The 24,988-nt window shown below is 35.2% G+C and overlaps 1 protein-coding gene across 1 annotated transcript in view; it reads right to left on the bottom strand.

Moving 5' to 3' along the window:
- PLXNB3 (plexin b1) overlaps positions 1-24,988 on the bottom strand; it is an 82,531-nt gene that overhangs the window by 43,918 nt on the left and 13,625 nt on the right. Inside the window, exons 4-16 of the mRNA XM_051208202.1 lie at positions 24,847-24,969; positions 24,517-24,708; positions 22,744-22,872; positions 21,229-21,482; positions 17,834-18,324; positions 16,225-16,532; positions 15,192-15,287; positions 13,931-14,035; positions 12,722-12,881; positions 12,057-12,316; positions 6,800-7,045; positions 5,957-6,183; positions 843-1,142 (exon numbers count right to left, since the gene is read on the bottom strand). Of these exons, the coding sequence (XP_051066508.1) occupies positions 843-1,142; positions 5,957-6,183; positions 6,800-7,045; positions 12,057-12,316; positions 12,722-12,881; positions 13,931-14,035; positions 15,192-15,287; positions 16,225-16,532; positions 17,834-18,324; positions 21,229-21,482; positions 22,744-22,872; positions 24,517-24,708; positions 24,847-24,969 (2,891 nt within the window). The remainder of the gene's footprint in view (positions 1-842; positions 1,143-5,956; positions 6,184-6,799; positions 7,046-12,056; positions 12,317-12,721; positions 12,882-13,930; positions 14,036-15,191; positions 15,288-16,224; positions 16,533-17,833; positions 18,325-21,228; positions 21,483-22,743; positions 22,873-24,516; positions 24,709-24,846; positions 24,970-24,988) is intronic.

Here is a 24,988-nt window from a genome sequence, read left to right as displayed (position 1 = left end):
TGTAATTTGGTAAATGCTAATTAATCACAATTTGAAGACAGTTATCATTGCGACAAATAGATTTTAGATGAAGAATCATAACGTTTTACTGTGTGTTATTTTTTAATTACACAAACACGGCCAATATACACTTCGTAATTTAAATATTATAGTCATAAATTTAAATCGTAATTGTCGTATCTGTGCTTTTCATTTAGAAATATATATTTCCTTATATATAAAGGCTGGTTTTATGACTATCATCATTTACTATTGGGAAAAAATTGTTGATTTTGAAAGGGATAGAATAATTAAGTGCAGATAATTTTGCTTATATATAATAGCTCATTTTAATTTTCCAGTTCAGATTAATTAATTTTGTTGTTTCTACACAGCATTTACGTATATTCCACTATTCATTTTTACTGAAATTAAGTTATATATTTGTATTTGTGGTGTTCGAGATATTCCGTTCTTTTTTAAATCATGTTACTGGGCTATGGATTCATTTATTACTGCTCTCTCGATGATACACTATTCATCCCAGTAACACTGAAAAGAAAATAATGATTCTCATCTGATGTTTCACAGTGTTATAAGTTCTGTGATAAATGTCTTTTCAAAACAATCTACTCTTATATCTCTATCCACTACATATTACGCTCCTTTTTGTATCAACTTAATCATGACCGTTAACCGGCATGCTTTCTGTAATTTATTATGAACCAATGATAATATAAATGATGATAACGATGACTATAAATTTTGTTGAAACGAAATATGTAAAACAATATAATCAATAATAATAAGCATAACAATATAATAATAAAAGAGCAGATTATTGAACTAATTAACTAACTGACCCAACCAAAACGCTTTGTCGTTGAACTTCCAGTATAGATGGATTCGGTGTATAGATAAATGAAAATGAATGTGATAGATAAGTTAAAGTCATATCATGCATTATAACTAATGATAATGATATATGATGTTCATCTTCTATTATCGTTGTTGTTTCTGGTGTTATTGATGTTTTATTATTGTCATCATAGTAAGAGTTTACAAATGATGAATGCCGTTTAAATTGTTTTTTATTTCTCATTGTATTCATTGTTTCTTTAAGTAATGGAGTAGTTAAACAAACAATTAATGTTTCAGATTCTCTAGTAAAAAAATTTAAAACATTGAATTATGAATGAAGTATCCAAGTAGTATTTCACAAAAGAAATACAAAACGAGAAATATCTGTGTTAAGGTATTATAACAAAACAACAGTACATTGAGCAGTTTTACTTAACAAAGGATTGTCAAAAATGTAATGAAAAATTACAAAAACAATCAACACCGTACAATTGTGGTGATATTGTATGACGATAATAGAGTTTATCAATTATTAATTAAATGAATAATGGTTTGACTTAGTGTTTTTTTTCTGACTAGTGGACCAAGTCAAACTAATTAGTCTTTCTTATCTTCATCATGGAATATGCTCACTGTTTAATACGATTACGCCTATTTACGATTAGGACAGAGAGAAAGATTAGAGAATGAATATGGTAAAATGCATATCCAAAAGACGTTGACGCCATCTAACGCGTAACTGATTAGAAAACAAGCACATGTAGTAAGGAAACATTCATTCAATAATTTAAAAAAAATTTTGATGAATAAACATTTAATAATTAAGAATGAAGAGTAGCTTAAACTATTTTATACATTACCTAATGGCTAGTTATTCATCTAAACTGGTATCCTAGAAAAAGATGAATTGGAAATTAAGATGTTGTAATTAGGTAACTCGACTAGGAATTAATTAATAAAGGCTGATATCATTATGGGGTGCTAAAAGTTTGAACGGAACATTATTAGAAAAATTAAAGAATAACGTTGTTCGAAACTCCGCCTGTAGCTCTTCTAGAGTTACTGCCGGTCCCAAGCCCGGGTAAAGGAGGAGGGTTGGGCATGGGGTTAGCGTCCCCATCTCGTAGAAAACTAACTCGCTAAAAAAACGCTTACCAGAAAAAATAATTCAAACCATTTTAACTCTGCCCTGGGAGTTAGAAGGTCTTCATTTAGAAGAATTATGACGCTTCATGGTGAAAGCCGAATTCCTTCGGAAGCCACGAGGCCGATGCCCCTTCTAACAACCAGAGCAAAAGTTTTTATAGGTACATGGAACGTTAGAACAATGTGGGAAACCGGGAAGACCAGCCAAATAGCAACGGAAATGAGGAGATACAACTTGGCAGTACTGGGAATCAGCGAAACCCACTGGACCCAAGCTGGACAGAAAAGGCTAGCTACGGGAGAGATGCTGCTATACTCCGGTCACGAAGAGGACAATGCTCCACACACACAGGGAGTTGCTCTAATGCTGTCCAAAGTAGCACGAAATGCACTTGTAGGATGAGAATCTCACGGATCCAGAATCATCAAAGCATCATTCAAAACAAAGAAGGAGGGGATCACAATGAATATTATCCAATGTTATGCACCCACCAATGATAGCAACGACGAAATTAAAGATCAATTCTACGAGCGGCTGCAGTCAATCATAGAGAAATGCTCAAGAAAGGACCTCACCATTCTGATGGGAGATCTAAATGCCAAAGTCGGAATAGACAACACTGGATATGAAGATATTATGGGACGACATGGACTGGGAGAGAGGAACGAAAATGGAGAAAGATTTGCAAATTTGTGTGCATTCAACAAATTAGTCATAGGAGGCACAATATTTCCACACAAACGTATACACAAGGCTACATGGATCTCACCGGACCACACTACAGAGAACCAGATAGACCATATGTGCATCAACAAAAAATTCCGAAGGACAATGGAAGATGTGAGAACCAGGAGAGGAGCTGACGTAGCTTCAGATCACCACCTAGTTGTAGCCAATTTGAAACTGAAGCTAAAAAAGAACTGGACAAGTGGACAAACAGCAATACAAAGGTTCAATACAGCCTTCCTTCGAGATACTGACAAACTCAGTGAATTCAAGATAGCTCTCAACAACAGATTCCAAGCCTTTCAAGATCTACTGAAGGAAGAAGAAACTACCATGGAGGACAACTGGAAAGGCATCAAAGAAACATTAACTTCAACGTGTCAAGAGGTTCTCGGTCTAAAGAAATACCATCATAAGGAATGGATCTCTACAGAAACACTGGACAAGATCAAAGAAAGGAAGAACAAGAAGGCAGCAATTAACAACAGCCGAACACGAGCAGAGAAAGTCCAAGCACAAGCTGAATACATAGAAGCAAACAAGCAAGTGAAGAGGAGCATTAGAGCCGACAGGAAGAAATACGTGGAAGAACTAGCAACGACGGCAGAAAAAGCTGCTAGAGAAGGAAATATGAAACAACTTCACGATACAACGAAGAAACTAGCAGGGAATTACAGTAAACCAGAGAGGCCGGTCAAAGACAAAGAAGGCAAGCCAATCACTGAAATTCAACAACAGCGTAACAGATGGGTAGAATACTTCGAGGAACTCCTGAATAGGCCGGCTCCAATGAATCCACCGGACATCAAAGCAGCACACACAGATCTTACTATAGATGTCAATCCACCAACTACGGAAGAAATTAGAATGGCCGTCAGACAAATCAAGAACGGGAAAGCAGCAGGACCCGACAACATACCAGCTGAAGCACTGAAATCAGACGTCGAAGTAACCACAAGCATGCTTTACCCTCTATTCAAAAAGATTTGGGAGGAGGAACAAGTGCCAATGGACTGGAAAGAAGGACACCTCATCAAGATTCCAAAGAAAGGAGATCTGAGCAAATGTGAAAACTACAGAGGCATTACACTACTGTCAATACCAGGAAAAGTCTTCAACAGGGTGTTGCTGAACCGGATGAAGGATGCAGTAGATGCCCAACTTCGAGATCAACAAGCTGGATTCCGAAAGGATCGGTCGTGCACAGACCAAATTGCAACACTACGGATCATCGTCGAACAATCAGTTGAGTGGAACTCGTCACTATACATCAACTTCATTGATTATGAAAAGGCATTCGACAGTGTAGATAGGAGGACATTATGGAAACTTCTTCGACACTACGGAGTTCCTGAGAAGATTGTCAATATTATCCGGAACTCATACGACGGACTACAGTGCAAAGTAGTGCATGGAGGACAGCTGACAGATGCACTCCAAGTAAGGACCGGAGTCAGACAAGGCTGTTTACTCTCTCCCTTCCTCTTTCTTCTGGTGGTCGACTGGATTATGAAGACCTCGACATCTGAAGGAAAACACGGAATACAATGGACAGCTCAGAACCAATTAGACGATCTGGACTTCGCAGATGACCTAGCCCTCCTATCACGTACACGTGAACAGATTCAGATAAAGACAGCCAATGTAGCAGCAGTCTCTGCATCAGTAGGCCTCAGCATACACAAAGGGAAAACCAAGGTCCTCAAATTCAAAGCGGAGAACAGCAATCCAACCACCCTTGATGGCGAAACTCTGGAAGATGTAGAATCCTTCACATATCTGGGAAGCATCGTCGATAGACATGGAGGTTCAGATGCAGACGTAAAGGCGAGGATTGGCAAAACAAGGGCCGCATTCCTACAATTGAAGAACATATGGAACTCAAAACAACTTTCAACCAATATCAAAGTGAGAATCTTCAATACGAACGTCAAGGCAATTCTACTGTATGGAGCTGAAACTTGGAGAACTACAACAACCACAATCAAGAAAGTACAAGTATTTATAAATAGCTGTCTACGCAAGATACTCAACATCCATTGGCCGGATACCATCAGCAATAGCCTTCTGTGGGAGAGAACAAACCAACTTCCAGCTGAAGAGGAAATTAGGAAAAGACGATGGAAATGGATAGGACATACATTACGCAAATCGTCAAACTGCATCACGAGGCAAGCTCTAACTTGGAATCCTGAAGGGAAGCGGAAAAGAGGAAGGCCAAAGAACACATTACGTCGGATAATAGAAGCAGATATGAAAAGGATGAATTACAACTGGAAGGAGCTGGAAAGGATTGCCCAGGACAGGGTTGGATGGAGAATGCTGGTGAGCGACCTATGTTCCTTCACGAGGAGTAACAGGTGTAAGTAAGTAAGTAAGTAAGTACGTTGTTCGACATGTATTGTGCAAATATATCACATAATCCTGATATCCTTCGTCTTCTCATTGCATTAAATGTTAGTATTTGTAATTTAGTACATAACACAGGATACCTAATGTATAATAAAATCTTTAGATGGATACAGTAGCATAAAATGTAAGAAAAAAACTATAAGAGAGAACATCATATAAACATTAAGTATTACCAACATAACTGGATCCGGATGAAGGTGAAACAAATTTTAAATTCTAAGGATAAAATTTAGAAGAATGAACAATTTATACGAAAATTTTATGAATGAACGCTAAAATAAAAATATATTGCTGAAATCGATCTGAAATGTTTAACAAGAACACTTGGATATACTTTAGAACTGATATGCCTTAAACAATTTAATATTATTCGTATGCAGCTAGGTCAATCGAGTTTCTAATACAAAAACAAATACTGTAAATTAGTGTTTATGATATTTGCTAGCATCTGGATTGAAATTTTATTTGTATCAGAAAACTTGACAGTAGTTCATTGGTCATTTATAGACTTTTGTTTATTTTGTAAAGAGTTATTTTATATCTCCAATACAATGATATAAAATTTTGATATGATGCCAAAGAATAAAAAGACAGATAAAACAATAAATGTTTTGTAAATCTGTCAGTGAATGTGATAGAGGGATCCCAGTATACTTCAAGTTAAAAAACCATAAAGAAAATAGTAACAGATTATTATTTTCCTTTGTCATTCGTATTATAATGCAGCAATTAAAACAGTCGTTATGTCTACTTTGATACAAGCTGACATTTCGGACATTAAAGTAACATGAATATACACATTTATGAGCAACAACTGTGTATGAAACTTACTGTTCAATTTCACATTTCACATGAACATCAGATTCTGAAAACCTATCTTGATAAGATTCATCACTTGTCCCACTGATTGTTGGGAGATATAAATAAACAGCGCGTTGCCTCCCAATGTTTAGGTTAGTACCTGATAAATATAATCGTGTTCCACCTGCTTTAGGTCCACGGTGAGGTGTGGCATGTATTAAATGAGGAACAGCGAAGTGAAAAACAGGTGAAAATGCCTAAAGATAAGTGAGAAAATATGATTTACCTGACATAACATTTTGGCAAAGAACATGAACAGACTATATATATGAGTAAAATTAACACATTTAAGTAAACTTTGTTAATAGCTATAATTCCAATAATATTCAAAGTAATATATAATGATCCATTCTATTTTTAAGAGGAAACCGACTGCACTATTATGTAGGGTAGGTAGGGACTTCATAAATATATATGTAGTGGACGAGAACACAGGTGGGGACAAGCAATTACATTTAACTACTAAATTAAAGAAACTCTTGGTAAGATATGAGAACCATACATTGAATACTTCATTTGTAAATTTCTACTATTTTTCCTTCACATTCTGTATGATTTTTTCCAGTCCATAATTTCTTTCTATTTTCCCTTCTATTCTCTTCAACTCGATCTTCTTAGTCTTCTGATGCTAAGTTTTTCACTTCCGACTGGTTACATACTACTTATGTCTGTCGACAAAAGTAGCATACACCACATATTTATGAGTCGATTTCATCGTTTTTACGCGGTAGCTAGGCTATGCATAATTTGATAGAATTAGAAAAGATTAATCGTACAGATTGATTCATTTTTCTATATATTAACACTACTCACTTCATATCGTTTATTGCTTATCACAACCTTTAATTTGCCAGAAACAGGAAGTGATAAATGAGGTGCTGTAACAAGCTTACACATAAATTTATGTGAACGTTGATATGTTTCCGATAAAACAATACATTGAATTTTCGATTGAAGATCCAAAAAGACATCTACTATATCAGATACACTACGACCCAGATTTCTACCAGTAATAGTAAGTATCGGTTGTCCTGTCAAAGTGGCATTAGTCGGGGAAAGCTAATTGTTGAAGGAAAAGCAAAGAAAGCGGATGAGGATTTAAAGAGCGATCAGCGAAAAACTGTCCCATGATTGATAAGAAAACAAACCTAAATATAAACTACAAATATATAAATAAAAGACTATGAATGGTAAAAGGAATTTTATTGAAACTATGAACAAATCTCAGTCAGTCAGTAACAACGTAGAACTTCGTACGTACGTACATCAGTTCGAGTTGCCACACCATCTTAGCACAGAGATGCAGTGGTCAACTCAAATTCCGTAGTGCTAGATGTAGTAAAATTATAAGCTGTAATCAGAAAAATTAGGGTTTGAAGATGTTATTCAAAGATTATAATCCAGTGAAATCAATTTGGAAAGAGAAAAAACAGAAAGGGACATGAAGAATTTAGAAGATTAGAATCTGGGAGAACACAAAGAGTGGATGCATCTGCGCCATTGCAAACGATTTTGAGCCATGTCATTCAGGGTCTCTAACCATCGGTTGCTATCAGGGGACAGTCTTGACGAACACCACTTGAGGTAATCAATTCTGATGACAGTTCGCCATAAGCTCTCACTCGACCAGTTGTGTTCGAGTAGAGAGCCTTTATAAGGTTGATGTACTTCTTTGGTACTCCTTTCAGTGACAAACACTGCCACAAAACATCACGGTCAACAGAGTCGAATGCTGCCTGAAGGTCGAGAAATACTACGATTGTGTGGCGTCTGAACGTATGTCTATGTCCTAGAACCTGACGTAGTGTGAATATCTTGTCTTTACAACCACATCCAGGTCGAAAACCAGCCTGATTTTCTCTAATCTGCTCTTCACGAGCTTTGGCTAGGCGTCGAAGTATTATTGAAGCTAATATTTTAGACACTATATTTGTCAAACTGATTCCTCTGTGATTGTCACAAGAGGACTTTTGTCCTTTCTTATAGACTGGCACAATCAGTGATTGAGACCAGTCAGATGGGATTACGTCCAGTTCCCAAATTCTACCTAAGACCTCAGTTAATCTCACTGCTAATACTGAACCACCATCCTTAAAAATCTCAGGAGTAAATCTGTCAGGGCCTGCTGCTCTCCCTCGCTTCAGATTTCCTATGGCTTTTTCAACTTCGTAAAGAGACGGAGGACCTACATTAACTTGCCATTCAGGTTGACTGGAGATCGTGGGAAACCGAAGTGTGGCTGAAGGCCGGTTGAACTGATCCCTAAAGTGTTCTGCCCATCGATCCAATCTCCTGGATTGAGAATGTATATGTCCGTCTTTCTCTGAGATTGTTTCGCTAACAGTCGGTTTCCTTAACAAGTCTGAACAACTGTCTGCTATTACCTATTGCCGCTGCCTTTTCCATCTCTCTTGCTTTCGCTACCCACCACTGTTCACGATCATTGCGTAGACTTCTTGTCCGCTTGCGCTTAAGCTGACTCCGCTCTTCATTATGTTCAGAGCCAAGTGGAATGAGTTTCCGAGCATCTATCAGTGCGATAGATGCTGCTGAGATCCAGTGTTTCTCCCTAACCTTATGGTTTACCTTACTAGCAGATATCACTGCTGTTTCGACAGCTTTTCGGATATCATTCCATGTTGCCTCGGGGTGGGCATCATATACATGGCTGCCTAACTGTTTTCCTAGTTGTTCCTGAAATATACTTTTAGCTTGATTGTCATTAAGTATGACCCTAAGAGGTTTCCTTACAGCGTCTTTCCTACGTCCAGTAAGATGCAGACAGATACGCGCTCGTACTAGAGCATGAGCTGAATCTAAGCATGTGCTCCAGAATGAGCGACAGTCTTCTATCGAGCCCCTTCATCGGTGGCTGATAGCGATGTGATCTATTTGGGTCCAACGTTGGGACGAATTAGGGGGTCGCCATGTTAAAAGATGTTTTTCCTTATGTTTAAAGTTAGTATTTGCAAGGAAGAGGCGGTTATCTGAGCATAGCTGCAACAGACGGTCACCATTATCTGTTCTTTGAGCCACGATGCTATAAGATCCACCTAGGCGTCTTTCCCTTTCGCTTAGTTTACCTACTTGAGCATTAAAGTCGCCAGCAACTATTATTACATCAGAGCGCCTAGCTTTTTGAAGGCCGGGAAGCTTTCTATAAAACTCATCTTTTACAGCATCTGAGCTGCCGTCAGTGGGAGAATAGGCAGAGACGACGAGTGTCCCTATCTTTTCTGATCCTTCCTGTTCCGTTCAGTCGGACAGAGCACAAACGACTGTCTACTGGGATCTGTTGTGTCTTGTGACTGCAGATAAGAGCGCAGCGTAATTGTCGATCGGATCAATGACACGTAAAACACGCACGAACGACCTAGAGTCCCGATTAGGCCCTGCTTTCCTGTCTATCCCAGCCAGTTGAGTCTAGAACGCAAGTCTCAGCCTCTGAGTTATGAATCATTATATTTCAGACATACTCTGTCTATATACCAACCAAACAAACCACATCGTACCATAAAATAGAAAACAACATTTGTACAATATTTAACAAGTGAAATAAATACTGACCAATAGGGAGTGTCCATTTAAAGTCCAAGGACACCATTAGACTTAACATGATAATTATTGGTATATCCTAACAGGATCCACTCTAAGAGAGCTAGTTCTGCCCTAGGATTCAATGCTATTCCTACGCTGGTGAGGCCACGGGAAGCAAAATCAGGGCTTCCAGATACACGAAGTGTGAATCGAGTCGGTTCTTTATTTTGGCATGGTGAGGTCAAATGAATGATGCTACTCGGATCCCGTATGCGCGTTTCGGAGACGCAGCACACATCGATGGTGCGGGATTCTAAAGTCCTAGTTAAAGAAGCCTGCTGTCCTATTTAGCACAGTGTTCGAACGTTAAAAGCTCCTACGTATAGTTTAGAGCGTGGTTTCAGGAGACCAGGAATAGCGTTCCACGTACTCGAATCGTTTGCCCTAGCGGTGCGAGGTGATAAAGAGACGTGAGGAGGGTTAGTCATGGAGATAAGAGAGGTATTAGGAGGTGTAGGAAGGATTTGAATGTGACCAACTTGGTCTCGTGTGCTGTTACGGGTATGAGGGCTGATGTCACTTCCCGGCTGCCCACACCGTGGAAGGGTATTTCTTGAGGAACCTGAAAAGGAAATTGGATTAGTGTTGGTCTTGACGACCTGGGAGCGTGACCGCAGAGCCCAAGGGACAACTGCTTGAGGCCGGTCGCACACGGCCTTTTTGTGGAAGGTTTTTGACGTGTTAGCTCCGTTCTTCAAAGGGCCTTACCGCAGGGGACGGAAGTCCGTGAGGTAAGGTGAGGTGCGACATTTTTAGGGTCGACCTTTTCTAACCCTACCCCTCCTTGTGGGAAGGCAGCATCGCTGCAGATGCTGGTTGTCCGAGGGAAACACCTTACTGCTGTCACACCCCTCTACAGTCAGCAGTACGACTTCGCCCTCAGACCTTGAGTTGCTGCTTCTAGTCTTACCGTTCTCCAATCGACCTGCCTGGCATGGTAGGACCTACAGGAACATATGTTTCAGCCAATATAGCTCGGTTGGGTCATCACGATAGGCAAGCCCGATCACCGCGTCAAGGTAGCAGCTTCGGTCGGGATGAACAAATCTACGTCAGACCAATATTGGAAACCCGGGAGCACTGGGCAGCCGTTTCGTCCTGGTATATGACTCCTCACCAGTGCGCATCCACAACCTCGAATGCTGGGCTGAAACCCAGGACTTTCGATCTCGTACATGAATGCTTAACCTCAGAAGTCTAGAGGTTAAATGTTTGCGCACGAGACTGAAGGTCTTGAGTTCAAAACTCAACAATCTTCACAATCTTTAACTAACAGAAGAAATTTCATATCTCCAATTTTAGAGTAATTCTGTTTCCAAAATCTCAAGAAAATAGAGAACCTCTCGATCACGTTTTGAATACTGACATATTTAAAATAAGAGATTAGTTAGATTCCAATATTCAGATATCGTGAGGAAATCCTGATTCCAATCATATTAAAAACTTGCTTAAAAATAATTCTCCCTTTAAGTTCTTAAACATTCAGTTCAAAATAATTGATTTCAATGTGAATAATCCAAACGGAAGTTATTAAAAGAAAACAAAATTTTAAATGAAATCATGAGTAGCTAAGGTATTACAAAAAAGAACACCAAGTACGGTCTTTAAAAAGTCAAATAAGTGACCCAAACAACAACAAAAGGCCTCAAAACAAAACCGGATACGACAACTAAGCCTTGACCGCGATGAGATTCAAGGGAGACTACCACTGAACTAGTTAAACAATCCGGGTAAAGTTAAAATAAACAAAAAAAAACATAATCTGAGACTAATCCGAAAATGAGAATTCACAATACAAATGTCAAAACGAACCTTGCAATCGACTATTCGCCAACACTAAAGAGATTAACAGGCACTTGAGAAACGACCACGAACAGAACACTACAATCACTACACGAACAGATCGACACATATGGCTATTAACAGATCACAACAAAAGATATAAGACTGCAGAATGGCTATATCGCTATTTCATCCAACACATGCACAAAACACATAATCTATCCAAGCAACAACTCAAACGAACACCAGTTACCAAAACACATACTAGAAACAGCAAACAATCTGCACCACTGTCCATTCAAGGGATGTGACAAGACACTTCCTACACACAAAGGCTTAATAAATGATTGCTGCGTGATATATTGATGGTCAGCGATCACCGGACACGAAACTAGGTCAACGAACAAAACACCTACTACGAAAAGACTGTTACGCCCCGGTGATTGTGATGGGCTTCTATGTACGCTTCTTCTCCAGACGGGTCTACTTGCTTCATCAACTAAGTTCGGCTAGAAAGGGCAACACTGGGATAATTTCTTTCTGTATAACTACTACAGAAATATAAATACATTTAACTCTAATAGGTAAATATCTGCTACTTAGTAGGGTTTTTTATATAGCCAACATATTTAAGACATACCAAAGCTGAAAGAACACATTTGAAGTTAAATATCTGTTCTCTATGACTTACAGTTAGGATTTCAGGATCTGGGCAGACATCGCCCGGACGAAAAGAATGCTGACGTACAGCTGCAGAACCATTGAAATATTTACGTGTAACGCATGAATTCTGAGTACGACATTTGCCTTCATTTAGTATGCTTTTATTCTCATAGTCATTAATATGGATATTTTCCTGAGTATAAACACACCAGCCACAACCAAATCGGGGAGGAAGATCTAAACATTCATCACAGTATTCGGCCAACCATTCGCATGCATAAACCTCCACTGAAACCAAAACATAGGAAAAGAACAAACGTATGAGTGACACAATAGTTATAGGATATTATTTTCTTTTAAAAAACAGAAGTAACCAGTCAGTGTTAGTTTACGTATTAGGTGGTAGGCTGTTCACAAACATTTGAAATCACACTCATCTGAACATAGAAAATACGTGGTTTGATTGTATAACGCTTATATCAGAAAATAATATAGTGAGTACATACTACTGCTACATGCAACTCATTTTGCCAGAAATATGACCCAGAAAATGGATACGAACAAATCTATGGGCATGAAATAATTAAAAAATTAATTACCCAAAACAAACCACACAGAATTTCGGTATGGATTTTACCCTGTGCGCTGTTTTAATCAACAATGTTTTAAAACCAATAAAACAAAGTAACTGACCTTGAACTTGATCTTCGTTAACCATACGATGGCCTTTTGCATCACGACTGTTCAATCCGTGCCAATAAAGATCTAAGCCACAAATTACAGCTGTATCATGTGATCGTTGGATATCATTGTTACTTAGCAGACGAGTACTTGAGTGTTCGGTCAGATTCATCTAATGATTGGTAGATTACAAAATTTGGACAAAGTATAAAATACAGTTAAGTGTTGATAATAAAAGGGTCAGTAGTACAGAGAATATGGTGAAATGAGGATTGTATCTCATATTCAAATAGTAGAGTAATAAGTTTGCATTATCGCAAAAACAAGCAACGGAACTACACTGAAGTAGGTAAAAAAACAAATTGGTTAAATATATCTATTGTAGGACATGAAAATAGGTCCATTTGTTGTATTGTATTAAGTTTTGTTAAATAATATACTTTTAACAGGCTAGTATAACACAGTAAGTACAAACTCATGAGAACAGGACATCACTTAATCAACCAAGATTATTTACAACTGGATATTTTACTAGCAATAATGTGCATAACGGAAAATTATTTAGCTATTAACTCAATCATAACGAGAACTCATTGTGATATTAAAAAATACTAAAGTAATTCAAAGAGATATTCTTTCTGACGATACTAATTACTGAAGCTTCACAGCCGTATTTGTAATTAAATGCCAAATAAATTGATGTCAAATAAACGAGGATTTTTAAATGCCTTTTCTCACTCACTCTTTGATTTATCTCAATTCCATTGATCAAACATCTACACTATGGAAAATAACTTGATAATCCACTTTGTTAATATCAAACTGACTTCACTGAGAATGAAAGATAAAAATAAATGATGCTTGATAATACCACCAAAACAAAAACCGTCAAAACATACATCGATAAATTAAATTAAAATGTTTAATAAACATTAAGCTGTCAACGAGTTCAATTAGATTAATGATCAACAGAATATTATCTATACAGTGGAATTGAACAAAGTAAGGATCTAAAATTTTATGCAGTTCGATTAAGGATGATAATTAATTCGTCCATTTAAATGCCCATCGATAAAAAAATTTAGTAGTACTATGGAGCTATCTAAATAAAAATCTTTTTGCTGTACGAAAAAAAAGTCTTTAAAATGTTTACAGTATACACTGTATTTGTAATTTGATAAAAAAATTTGCTATAAAAGACAAAAAATAAATTAATCATACCACTTCTATATGACAGAACACGGTTGAATTAGATGGGTTAAATGAAGCACGAACGTGTTGATTTGTACAGTTTTCTGAGCAACTAAATCCAACAATTTGTTGTTTCTATAAAAGAATTATCATTTGATGACATAAACGAAAATTAGCTATTAACATAAAAGACATTGCTAAATACGTATAAGTTAATTACCAGTAATTAGTTAATATTTGTTTTTAAAAATGATGTGCTTCTTTTAATAGATTGAACATTAAAGTAGAGAACTAACATTTATAATTAACAAGATCAGAGTATCTTAGAGATTGGAATAAAAATATTATAAATCCTAGAAAACATTATTACAGGCGAATTCAATAAACCAGGAAGCAGGGAAGATTTATTAATTTATACTGTTAAAAGGTATATCAGTGACACAGTTAATATTTCATCAGAACGAGTGTGTATTATATTACTGTTTATTTCTGATCAAAACTGAATCAGATTTTGGTGAAACGACTATTTACCTTCACAAAAACCAATCGAAATTAAAACTAATATTACAAATATGGTACAAAATATTTATCGACTTTTATTAATTGAACAGGTTTTGAAGCTTAGCAAGATGGTACTAAGTAGCTAACAACTGTGAATAGAATGGCTCATATAGACACAAATGTTTGCGGTCATTACAATAAAATTATCTGAGGCATAATATTTCATAAACATTGGTCTAGCTTAACAGCCATTGATCATTAGTATAAAAAAAAATGTTCTCTTTGTAAACTTGTTGACTATTTTCATTGTTTGACCTATACTTTTTATCCAGTTGACAGAATAAAATCTTTAATTTATATTCCCAAATGGATTTATATTATCTTAGAAAGTAAAACAATTACCAACAAGATCGGAGATGTAATAACCAAAATAGTTAATAAAAGTAAATATCACCTAAGCAATTGAACGCAACCGATAAAAGTAACCAAATACGCTGAAAGTTAAGATCACAGGTTCTTAATGCAATAGAATGAATAATTTTTTTAGTTCTTATTATTTTAAGGTTAATAACAAGGAAACAATAATTCATAGCTCAAAATAAAATAACAGCAGTGGAGCTGGGCAATTGTAATTAAAAATAAAAACAGTTGATAACAGTCCAATGAATTCTTATCATTTAAAGCATGTATGAAGTGTTCTATGATGTGATGCAGAAAACGATTACAATCTTGATAAAGTAACACAGATCATTAAGACTAACCACATACAAGTGAGAAACAATTTACATACCTGAACATTCGAAACATAGAAGTTAACAGTAAGCGATGAACCACTAGTCAATGTGATTCTTTGGGGAGATCCCTTGAAACTTGGACAGTCGTCAGCCTATTGCAAATCCAAGAAGTGATAAAGTTACGAGAATAACAGGGAATAAACAAGTGCCAATTAAATTTTAACTAGCAAAATAATGTTGAGAAGTACAGTATTTCCCTGAAATTCGATCAGAATTAGAGAAAAGTTATTCTATAAAGATTCTGGAACTTTTAAATAGCGTGCATAAGGTTGAATTTGTAGTCCTGAGACAGACACTATTATTGGTTGAGTCTTAAAAATATATCGGTATTTTTTTTTAGAAATACTGACACCTTTATCACTGGTTATTGTTAGGAAAATATCTTCGTTTTTTTTGTTTCCTCAATTGTTGTGGGCTGGGTTAAAACGACTGTTGATGACAGTATGAACTTCCGTTGTGAATCTTCTATGTTATCACATTGGGATTTTCGGATCACGTAGGAAATAACAATACATAGTAGTCTGAGCTGGAAAGGTGATGAAATCAACCTAAATAACCCATTAATTAATGATATTAGGCGTATAGATGGCTTAGAACTCATAGAATTTAAAAGCATTTTGATTCCCATTAAGCCTTTGTTAACCAATGAACATAAATGTGAATTTCCCGAATAATTCTTGACTTATTCATTCAATAATATAGTTATATTTACTTTAAGAAAATCCAAACCAACTTCTACAAATGGTGTGAGAAGCAAAGAAAATAATAAGATTTAAACAAATGTTATCAAGGTAAATAGTGCTATTTTATTATATATATTCGCTTAGCACAGTTCTAACTATTTGCGTTTGTTTATTAGAGAATCTGTAACTTGTTACGTAGCTCAAAAAGTGTGCTATGAAGTTGGTTTTGAATTTACGAATACGTGATTTGAGTGGATAATTAGGCATTTTAAACATGATACATATATGTGAATATCGTTGCAAACAAACATTAGGAACTATGAATAAATTTTGGCCATTTACTTACATGACCAGGAGGAATAATACCAAATGGAGGATTAATTTGTTCATAAGATTTAGAGTAAAGATGAGAAGAATCTTTACACACACTATTTGTTATCTGTCCATCTGGTGATAATGTTGGAAAAACGGGGACACATTGATCTTCAAATAAACACCAAGCGCATACAAAACGACTTCGTGTACAAGACTGACAATCGTTAAGTTGAGAACAATTATAAATAGCAAATAAAGCAGGTGCAAGTGCACCAACATTATCAGGATCTACATCAGTTGTTCTTACTTTTTCTAACCATAATAACAAAGGTACAGAAGCTGTAAGTGGAAAATATTTCAAACAAAATGGTCAATCAGGTTAACTTTAAATTAATATGAACTATTACGACTGATCTAAAAAATGATACAAATTAGGCAACTACTCAAATAAAATATTTGTGGTCAGGTTCACTCATATTGTCATTAATAACATCAGTAGTACAGGGATATTTTCTTTTGAAAATACAGACAATGTAGAAATAATACTCATACACTTCACCCTAACAACAAAGGATATCAACGAGAACTTTCTTAATATTGCTTTAGTAGGGATGAGAGCTTTTGGATAAAAAATCTATTAAGTGCCATCTAATTCCTTATGTATATGTTTGAAAACTTCAATGTATACAGATTAGGTAGAAATAGTTGAAACACTCATACAAACACTTTGAAGCTCTACTATAGTGATAAACAGACAAAGGAAGATTAAATCCTAAACATGGTTATTTTTCTGGTAAGAAAGTACACTTATGAATATATTCTTGTAAGAAGATTAATAATGTGAAATATTAAACAATTCTTAAATGCATTAAGCTATTACACTTGGAATAACACACCGAAATGATTAATAACAATGAAACGTAAAAATAAACAAACAGGAACGTGAATGAATAGGCAACAGAAATATGAAAGGTATTCAAAGTTTAAAAGAAGACAAAGAATAGAACCGTTTTTATGCATTATACATTATAAACTATAGTTTGAAAAGAATAATATACATTAACAAAAAAATATATCTAAAGAGAAGATGAATTTCAGAATTCATCAGTGAATAGAGTTACTTTTATCTCTGATGTTACAGAAACTTTCGATTAGATCCATGGTAGTGGACATCTCAGATGAACACTATCCAATGTTTTACAAGATAAGAATTTTACGTAGTTCACTACACGATTCCCTGAGTTCAAGTAAACAGACTTTAATGGTGCACTTGTTTGGTTAGACGGGGCAAAATTTCACTTTTAGGTTAGATAATATGACTAGTTTGAGATGGTGATCACCGTTGTTTTCTTGCTGAGCTTGATGATGATGAGTTTACCCTAAGCGATGTCCGAGTCCGCTCAATTTTTCTTGCCTTATTCGAATCTGGCCTCAAATATGTTAAATCATTATGAGTCAGAACATTTAAATATACTAGCGTACTTATCCCAAACCAAAATGATATTTAGCAAATTAACTTTATTTCACCATTCAGTTATCCGAAACTGCATAAAACAGAGAAATTTCAGGACTTTTAGGGAATTGTCCGATCATGATACCAAAATTACAGCAATCGTAGCTTTAAAACGTTTTTCACTTACCTTTATCATCCTTAAGTTGAGGTAATCGTGTTGTGGCTGGAGACAAGCAGTGAGCTTCTATAGGTTTTCCAGACGAGTAAAACAACATGGCAACAGTTCTAGTGAGAAGTGGTGTACGTGTAACATTCAACAAAATTTTATTTAAATCAAAATTAGAAATAGTTCCAGAGATCAAGGATTCCATTTGAAGAACTGATGTTGGTGCTTCTCGAAAACTGCAAAACAACTGAGAGCTCGTAGCAATACTACTTTTATCTAATGATGGATGATGGGAATTCTCGAAATCGTCAAAGGAATTTATTTGATGAGGTTGATTTCTGGAAAGAGATTCTTCTGGAAAGTCAGAATTAGGGAGGTTCTGTGAAAGAAATGAATCCAAGCTCAGAATTATGTTTTGCTGATAATATTGACTGTTCTCCTTTGCATAAGTAACCGTTGGGGTTATACTTATTTGAATACCAGGCGGACTAACTTGTCTAATTACTGGGCATCTGTGGTGAAATAAATAAATAAAAAATAACTCCATTCAAGGAATTCGGAAGACACTCACAAGAAATAATAGAGCATAACTGCCTTAAACGTATTTTTTCCACGCCAGCATATAGGGAAAAGTGGTCATCATTTGATGACTGAAGATGTTAATGATTGACCATTTGTTATAAATATAAAACGGGCAACAGCCACATAAATCAGAATCTATATGCATCCTTGCATCATGCAATAATCATGGACAATTAAAAAAATTATTATTCTGAATGAAAGCAAAATAGAAATGTTAGAAATAGTACTTAGTAAATCTACTGGATTTAGCCTTAAAGTTAAGTCTGAAGCGAAGTTGTTAAATGGAATTTTTTTGAAATTTGTAAACAGATGAAAAAGCCGAAGTAATATTTAAAGACCCACTTTGCTTCTGACATCTAAAAAGAATATTTGCATTACTCTGTCATTCAAATGTAAGTCGAAGAGCATTGTGCCCTAACGACGGCTCATACTAGTCATCAGTAGCATGTACTATTCGGTCAAGGCCATTATTATTGGAAAAACAATAATCACGTAGTATTTAAGTGATAGCGTTATATCCCGTTGTGTTTACCAATTTACATGTATGTAGACATACATACATATTACGAGGTAATCATGACTTGCAAATAAAGCTGGTTAAATATGTACTTAAATGGCTACAAAAACAAAGTTCAATGCTCCAACAGGAACAGACGACAAAAGCCTATCTTCCTTCATTCGCACGCTTCCTTATTTAGTATCAAATTTGACTAGAGCGAATGCTTAGGTTCGTTGAAGCTTTAGTAATACAACAACTCAACCCCTTTGGCTATTCAGAATAATGTATACTTGCACTATCAAACCGACCCTGGTAATACTGATTTGATGTTAATATTCAAAATGGTGTGATTTATAATTTTTCTCCTTGTTATCTCCACTTTTCCTTATATTTTAGTTTGACTCTCATTTCTCATAGTTGAATATCTAAGTTAATGTGCGATCACTTTACGAAACATATTAAGGCCAGTATATATCACATAGTTCTAGTAAACATCACTTTGTCATTGGATTATCTAAGACATAAACTGTTTTAAGCACATCTACGAAATGTTTAGACAATATGTCTTCAGTTTGAGTCAATTTGTTTTTATGTTACTTAGAAATTTTCTGAAATTATAATCAAGATAAGTTAATTCAGCAACAGTATCTGTGTGTATGTGGAAGTATGGAAAGTTAGTCTAAATCTGTCATTAGACTAGTGTGGTGGACACTACCTACAAGATTGTTTGAAAGTATTATGTAGCAGAACATGAGGTCAAAGCTGTAACAGTGAGATTTTCAGTACAGCAAAAGCACGGTGTAGGAAGGACACTTGAAAACCAGACGAGAAGACAGTTCAGATTGCGAAACACACTAAAAGATGCAAATGGATGACTAAATGTTATGTATATGTATCATGAAAGTACATTGTAACTTCTCACAATATAGATTCTTCCTACTAATGACCTCCTTTACAATGGTAACATTTTGCAGACCTAAACTTTCTCAGTTATTGACAAAGAATTGTTGCAATTTTGCACGTGAAAAACGTTTGAATTACAAATTTACACATCATCAAGAAGCATGAATTGGCGATTCGTCCTTATATATATATATCCCCTAGGTGGATCCTCCATATCCACCAACTCAGAATGTCTAGCGCTTTAACCAGTACGAGAAAACGTTTATATTAATTAGCGTTTCATAATCTTAGGAGTCTACTGGTTCTTCAAAGCAAACTGCTCCATACTTATTGTGCATTTTTGGTGAAATTAGTTAGTGCTTATATTGTTTTATGGAGGAATCCAATAGTTTCAGATAATCAGTTAATAATGTGGACTTATTGATGATTTGTTTCATTATATACAATGATATGCAATTAACATATGAACCGATATTCTATAATCGAATATTTCAACAAGACAATACAAAAGAAATAAGGATTAAACGTGACGTGATTCAAACTAGTGATAGCAATACACAAAAATAATAAAGGTAGTTTATAACTTTTATATGAATCCCAACTGTAGCTCCTACCTTGACAAGGTGGTCAGGATTCCATATCATGATGACACAGTTGAAGTATATTAACTGGAGCAGTTGTTCATTTAGATCTTATCGCGTCAACTAGGTCAGTTGGAAAGCGATATGACTAAAAGCAGCAAACTCGTGGTCTGAGGTTGAAATTGTACTGCGGACTGCATAGGGCTGTGACAGTATTAAGGTGTTTTCCTCAGACAACCAATATCCGCAACGATGCTGCCTACTTATAATGGAAAAAAGAGGCTAGAAAAGACCAACCTTAAGGGTAGTTCACGTCTCCTTGCTCTACGGATTTTTGTCTCCGGAGATAAGATCATAGAGTAGGGAGCTAGATTGTCTAAAACTAATCAAAAACGCTGTATATAACCGACTTCACGTAGATGTCCTTTGGGCTCTGAGGTCACGCTCTTAGGTAGTCAAGATCATCATTAACCTAGATTTTTTTTTTAGATAACTCATGAAGTATTCTTCCAGGATGTGGGAAACCGTGAAGTAATAACTGGTTTCATACTCGTAGCAGTACTCAGTTGTATGAATAAGAATTACAAGATTTAAATGATAAAACCGAGGTAGATTTCCTAAAATTTCTGAAACGGAAACTAACCAGTTGAATTTCAAAGAAATGATCAGTTTTTATCATACGGCATAATTTGAAGCTAAATATGAGTAATAACTAATTATATATATATATATATATATATATATATATATATATATATATATATATAGAGAGAGAGAGAGAGAGAGAGAGAGAGAAAGGGAAAAGGAAAGCAAGAGAGTTGTAATGATTGTTACATGAAGAAATAACTTACTTATTGGTAGAGGTATTATAGTGTAACCAATAAACTCGATCCAATGCGGAATATTCGCTACCAGCATACCTGTTTGGAGATCGTTTCTTTTTGAGATCATTAAGTGTTTTTACATGAGACATTGCTAAAGGACATTGGTGAAACAGTAAACAACGACCTTCTGCTATACACCAACCACAATAAGGATCACGAGCCTTTAAACATGACTGACATGTTAAGTACGCTGAACAGTTGAATAACTCAATGCGAAAAACCTAAAAATATAATATTGAAAATAATCAACTTAAATAAACCTGGATAAGGAAACAACTTTAACACACTGTTTAGTAATAAATAAACAGCATAATAATTATAGGTATCACATTTAAATAAGGTGTACATGAAATTGTAGTCTGTTTAATGTCGAAATGAATTTAACCCCTATTTTCCTCAAAAATCGAAATTACGAAACCAGATTTCCGAATAAGTTACACTTTAATTGTACACTAAATAAAAGTGAAATTTTTGTCAACTTGAAAAAAAAGATGGATCATATCACAAGAAGCATATAATTTATGAAAAATCTTCAATTAAACGCCTCGACTAACAAATAAAAAGCTAGTGCTGAAAAAATATCACAAAGTGTTCTCTTTGAAAAGGCGAATATGTTAGGTATTTCATTGTTATTTAAAACATTAGTCTAATATATTTTTTTTTAATTTTTAATTCCAGTTATTACCATAACACCCTTAGATGTTAATTGTGATTTTTGTCTGCTTGTAAACCATATTCAGGATGGACCATGTTGAACAGAAATGAGACCTTATTTATCTTATCAGACAGAGATCTTGAATAATCCAAGAAATACTAACCACCTTGTTCATTAAATTGAAGAAAAACGATAGTGTGAAAGAGCTACACATCAACGTCATCGAAAGATGGTTGCATAATGTTGCGAAATCATTGAAGTCATAAAAGTACACTAATGGATGATGACTTAGTGATTTAAGGGTTCAAAACCCGTAGCGCGACATGATAGTCTTGGGTTTAACCCCCGGCGAGGTCGTAGGTGCGCTCTACTGAGGAGCCTCATACTGAGACGACCTAGGTGGTTCTTAATAGTGTCCTAAGTAAGATCAGTCTACGATATAAATTATGAAAATCGATAATGTTCATAAATCCCTATAGTAAAGAAGTTCCCTTTAGGTTTTTAAAGACCAAAATCGAAATATTTAAAATATTTCATCTAATAATATGGCATCAAATAATTTATTTACTTTAACAAGGCACAAATATTAATTAATGTTTCTGTGTATATATAGTTAGTAAATCACAGTAGTATTAACAATAGTCAAAATGAAGTTACCTAAGGAATAAGTAAACAAATATAGCAATATACCATATTTTAATAATGCGTTATTTATCAAGCAAGTAAGCTAGTAATCAAAATAATAAACTGTAAAACTGATAACATCATACGTTTAACATGAAATACTAAGTAAAATGAGTTAAGGAAATTTGATCGGATGAAATAACCTTTTGAAATGATGTCGCAAAAGCTATTGTCCCAGTGTGGTCCAATGATAGGCTTGTTATTGGTTGGCCATTTGTAACCAGTTGTAAAGATCCTAAAAGATGTACTTTGCGAAGACCAAGAAGCTCATACTATGGATCAAAAGGAAATCAGAAAAGAAATTTCGCCATAAGGGAGATACTAAGACTTAAATAAGTTAGGCTAGTATTATTTAAATAATAGCAATAAAATAAGTCATTGATGTTCCTATGCAATGAACTTGCAACCAAAAATATGTGCAGGGAATAGAAAAGTTAACACCAACTGAGTTGAATAATTATTACGAGATATCACAAATTAATGGGAGTTGGGAATATGTATCATCGTATGCTAACTTAATGACTTAGTAGATAAACAGTCACTGAGAGCACTGATGGTTCTGGGTTTAATCCCCTCGGGTCGTAAATGACACTTTCGAGGACTCCTATAGAAGGAAAAGGCGACTGTTCAGTATCTGGTCTTGAATGGTACTTTAGTTGAGGTCGGTTCATGACAAATACCACCGATGGAAACAATAAGTCATCCAGAGTGAAAAGCATGACAGTAGGAGAAAATAATCGTCGACTGACTCAATGTGACGATTTTGCATTAATTTGAACTACTGAACAAACAATAACATTGGAAATGTGGTCACAGCAATATCTGTTTTACATTTTGAAACTATTGCATGACTATCAAATGTAAAATAAGCCTTCAAGTGAATTGCTTGATAAAAAGTGAAATATTTATGTTGTGAGCTAATATTCACACAAATTAGTTGAACATACTGAAATAGTTTATGAATTTATATATATATATATATATATATATATATATATATATATATATAATTTTCGTGAAACTTCGGTAAAACATATAGAACATTCACGAAGTGCGAAGGACTACCTATGGAAATGACACTTTCTTTAAGGAGCATCACGGAACTTAGTGATGTTCGTAAAGAATGCATGGATCACGAAAAGCCAGGACGACCGTCGATCTTTAGCGTTGGTGAATTCACAGTTTTACTGTCCGGACTATTCTGAATTCCAGAATTCCATCTGCAGATACAATTTTAGCAAAGTGTGAAATGAGACAGAGAAGGACCTGAGTCCTGAAGACTTTTTGGTTCAGTCAGCCACAACGTAGAACCTAGTATGTATGTATATAGGTTCAAGTCGACATATTCCATTAGCACACCGAGACCAAATTTTCAAGCCTAATCCCAGTAAACTAGGAATATCTTCTATTCTTGACAGCCATGTTTCACAACCACAAAGTAGAACGGGGAGAACTGCTGCGCAGCAAACTTGTCATTTGGTTGGCAAACGGATATCTTATGAACTAAGAGGCGCCTACATAGGAATCCATGTATTTAATATACTGTGACAGAAAATGTCCAACTCGGAGAGCTAGTCGAAACGTTTTTTGGAAGAAGATAAATGGTAAACAAGAATTGCTGAAAAAATACTTTCTTGAAAATTCACACCTTGATATACTGGATATTTAGGTTCCCAGTAGTTTTTTCGCTACAACAATATACATATTGTATTGATCTAAGCGTTTATTATTATTATTATTATTATTATTATTATCATCATCATAACAATCTGTACACAAGGAAATTAGATTTTTGAAAATGATAAATTAATGATGAAAGCAGTGTCGAGATTAACGATTAACCACTACTAAACAAATACAGATCACCTAATCAAAATGCAGCCAATATTGAATAATATACACGAACAAGTAAATACCTTGTATAGATAGCCATCATCTGTTGTAAATATTGCAACTGTGAATTCCTGTGATACAGCGGTTATCGCCATACCGGTAACATTAGATTTGAAGTACAACAATGCTGGAGAATAGATATCATCGTCTGGATCATTCCCTGTAATAAACTGATTGAGTTGACGACTACTAGGACAATCATGGATCAAATTCCTCTGCATAAAAAATTTAAAACAATGAACGATACCAAAATAAAATAGTTATTATCCTTCCAAATTACCCATTTATATATATGAAAAAGCAAATTTATATCACAAACAGAAACTAAGGGGAAAATAAATATTATTACTTACAGAATAATCATCTTTAACACATCTAGAATTTCCGCTACTTCCAGAATGTAGAAAATGTGACGGTCCATGCATTCCAATGCCGTCCAAACAATTCATAACGACACGATCAAATTTGGCATTAATCTACATTATAAAGGAAAAA

The sequence above is a fragment of the Schistosoma haematobium genome, chromosome 4 (genome assembly GCF_000699445.3).
Source record: "Schistosoma haematobium chromosome 4, whole genome shotgun sequence".
In the NCBI taxonomy this organism is placed as follows: Eukaryota; Metazoa; Platyhelminthes; class Trematoda; order Strigeidida; family Schistosomatidae; genus Schistosoma; species Schistosoma haematobium.
The sequence above is the reverse complement of the archived record's forward strand: the minus strand, read 5'-3'. Positions and strand labels throughout refer to the sequence as shown.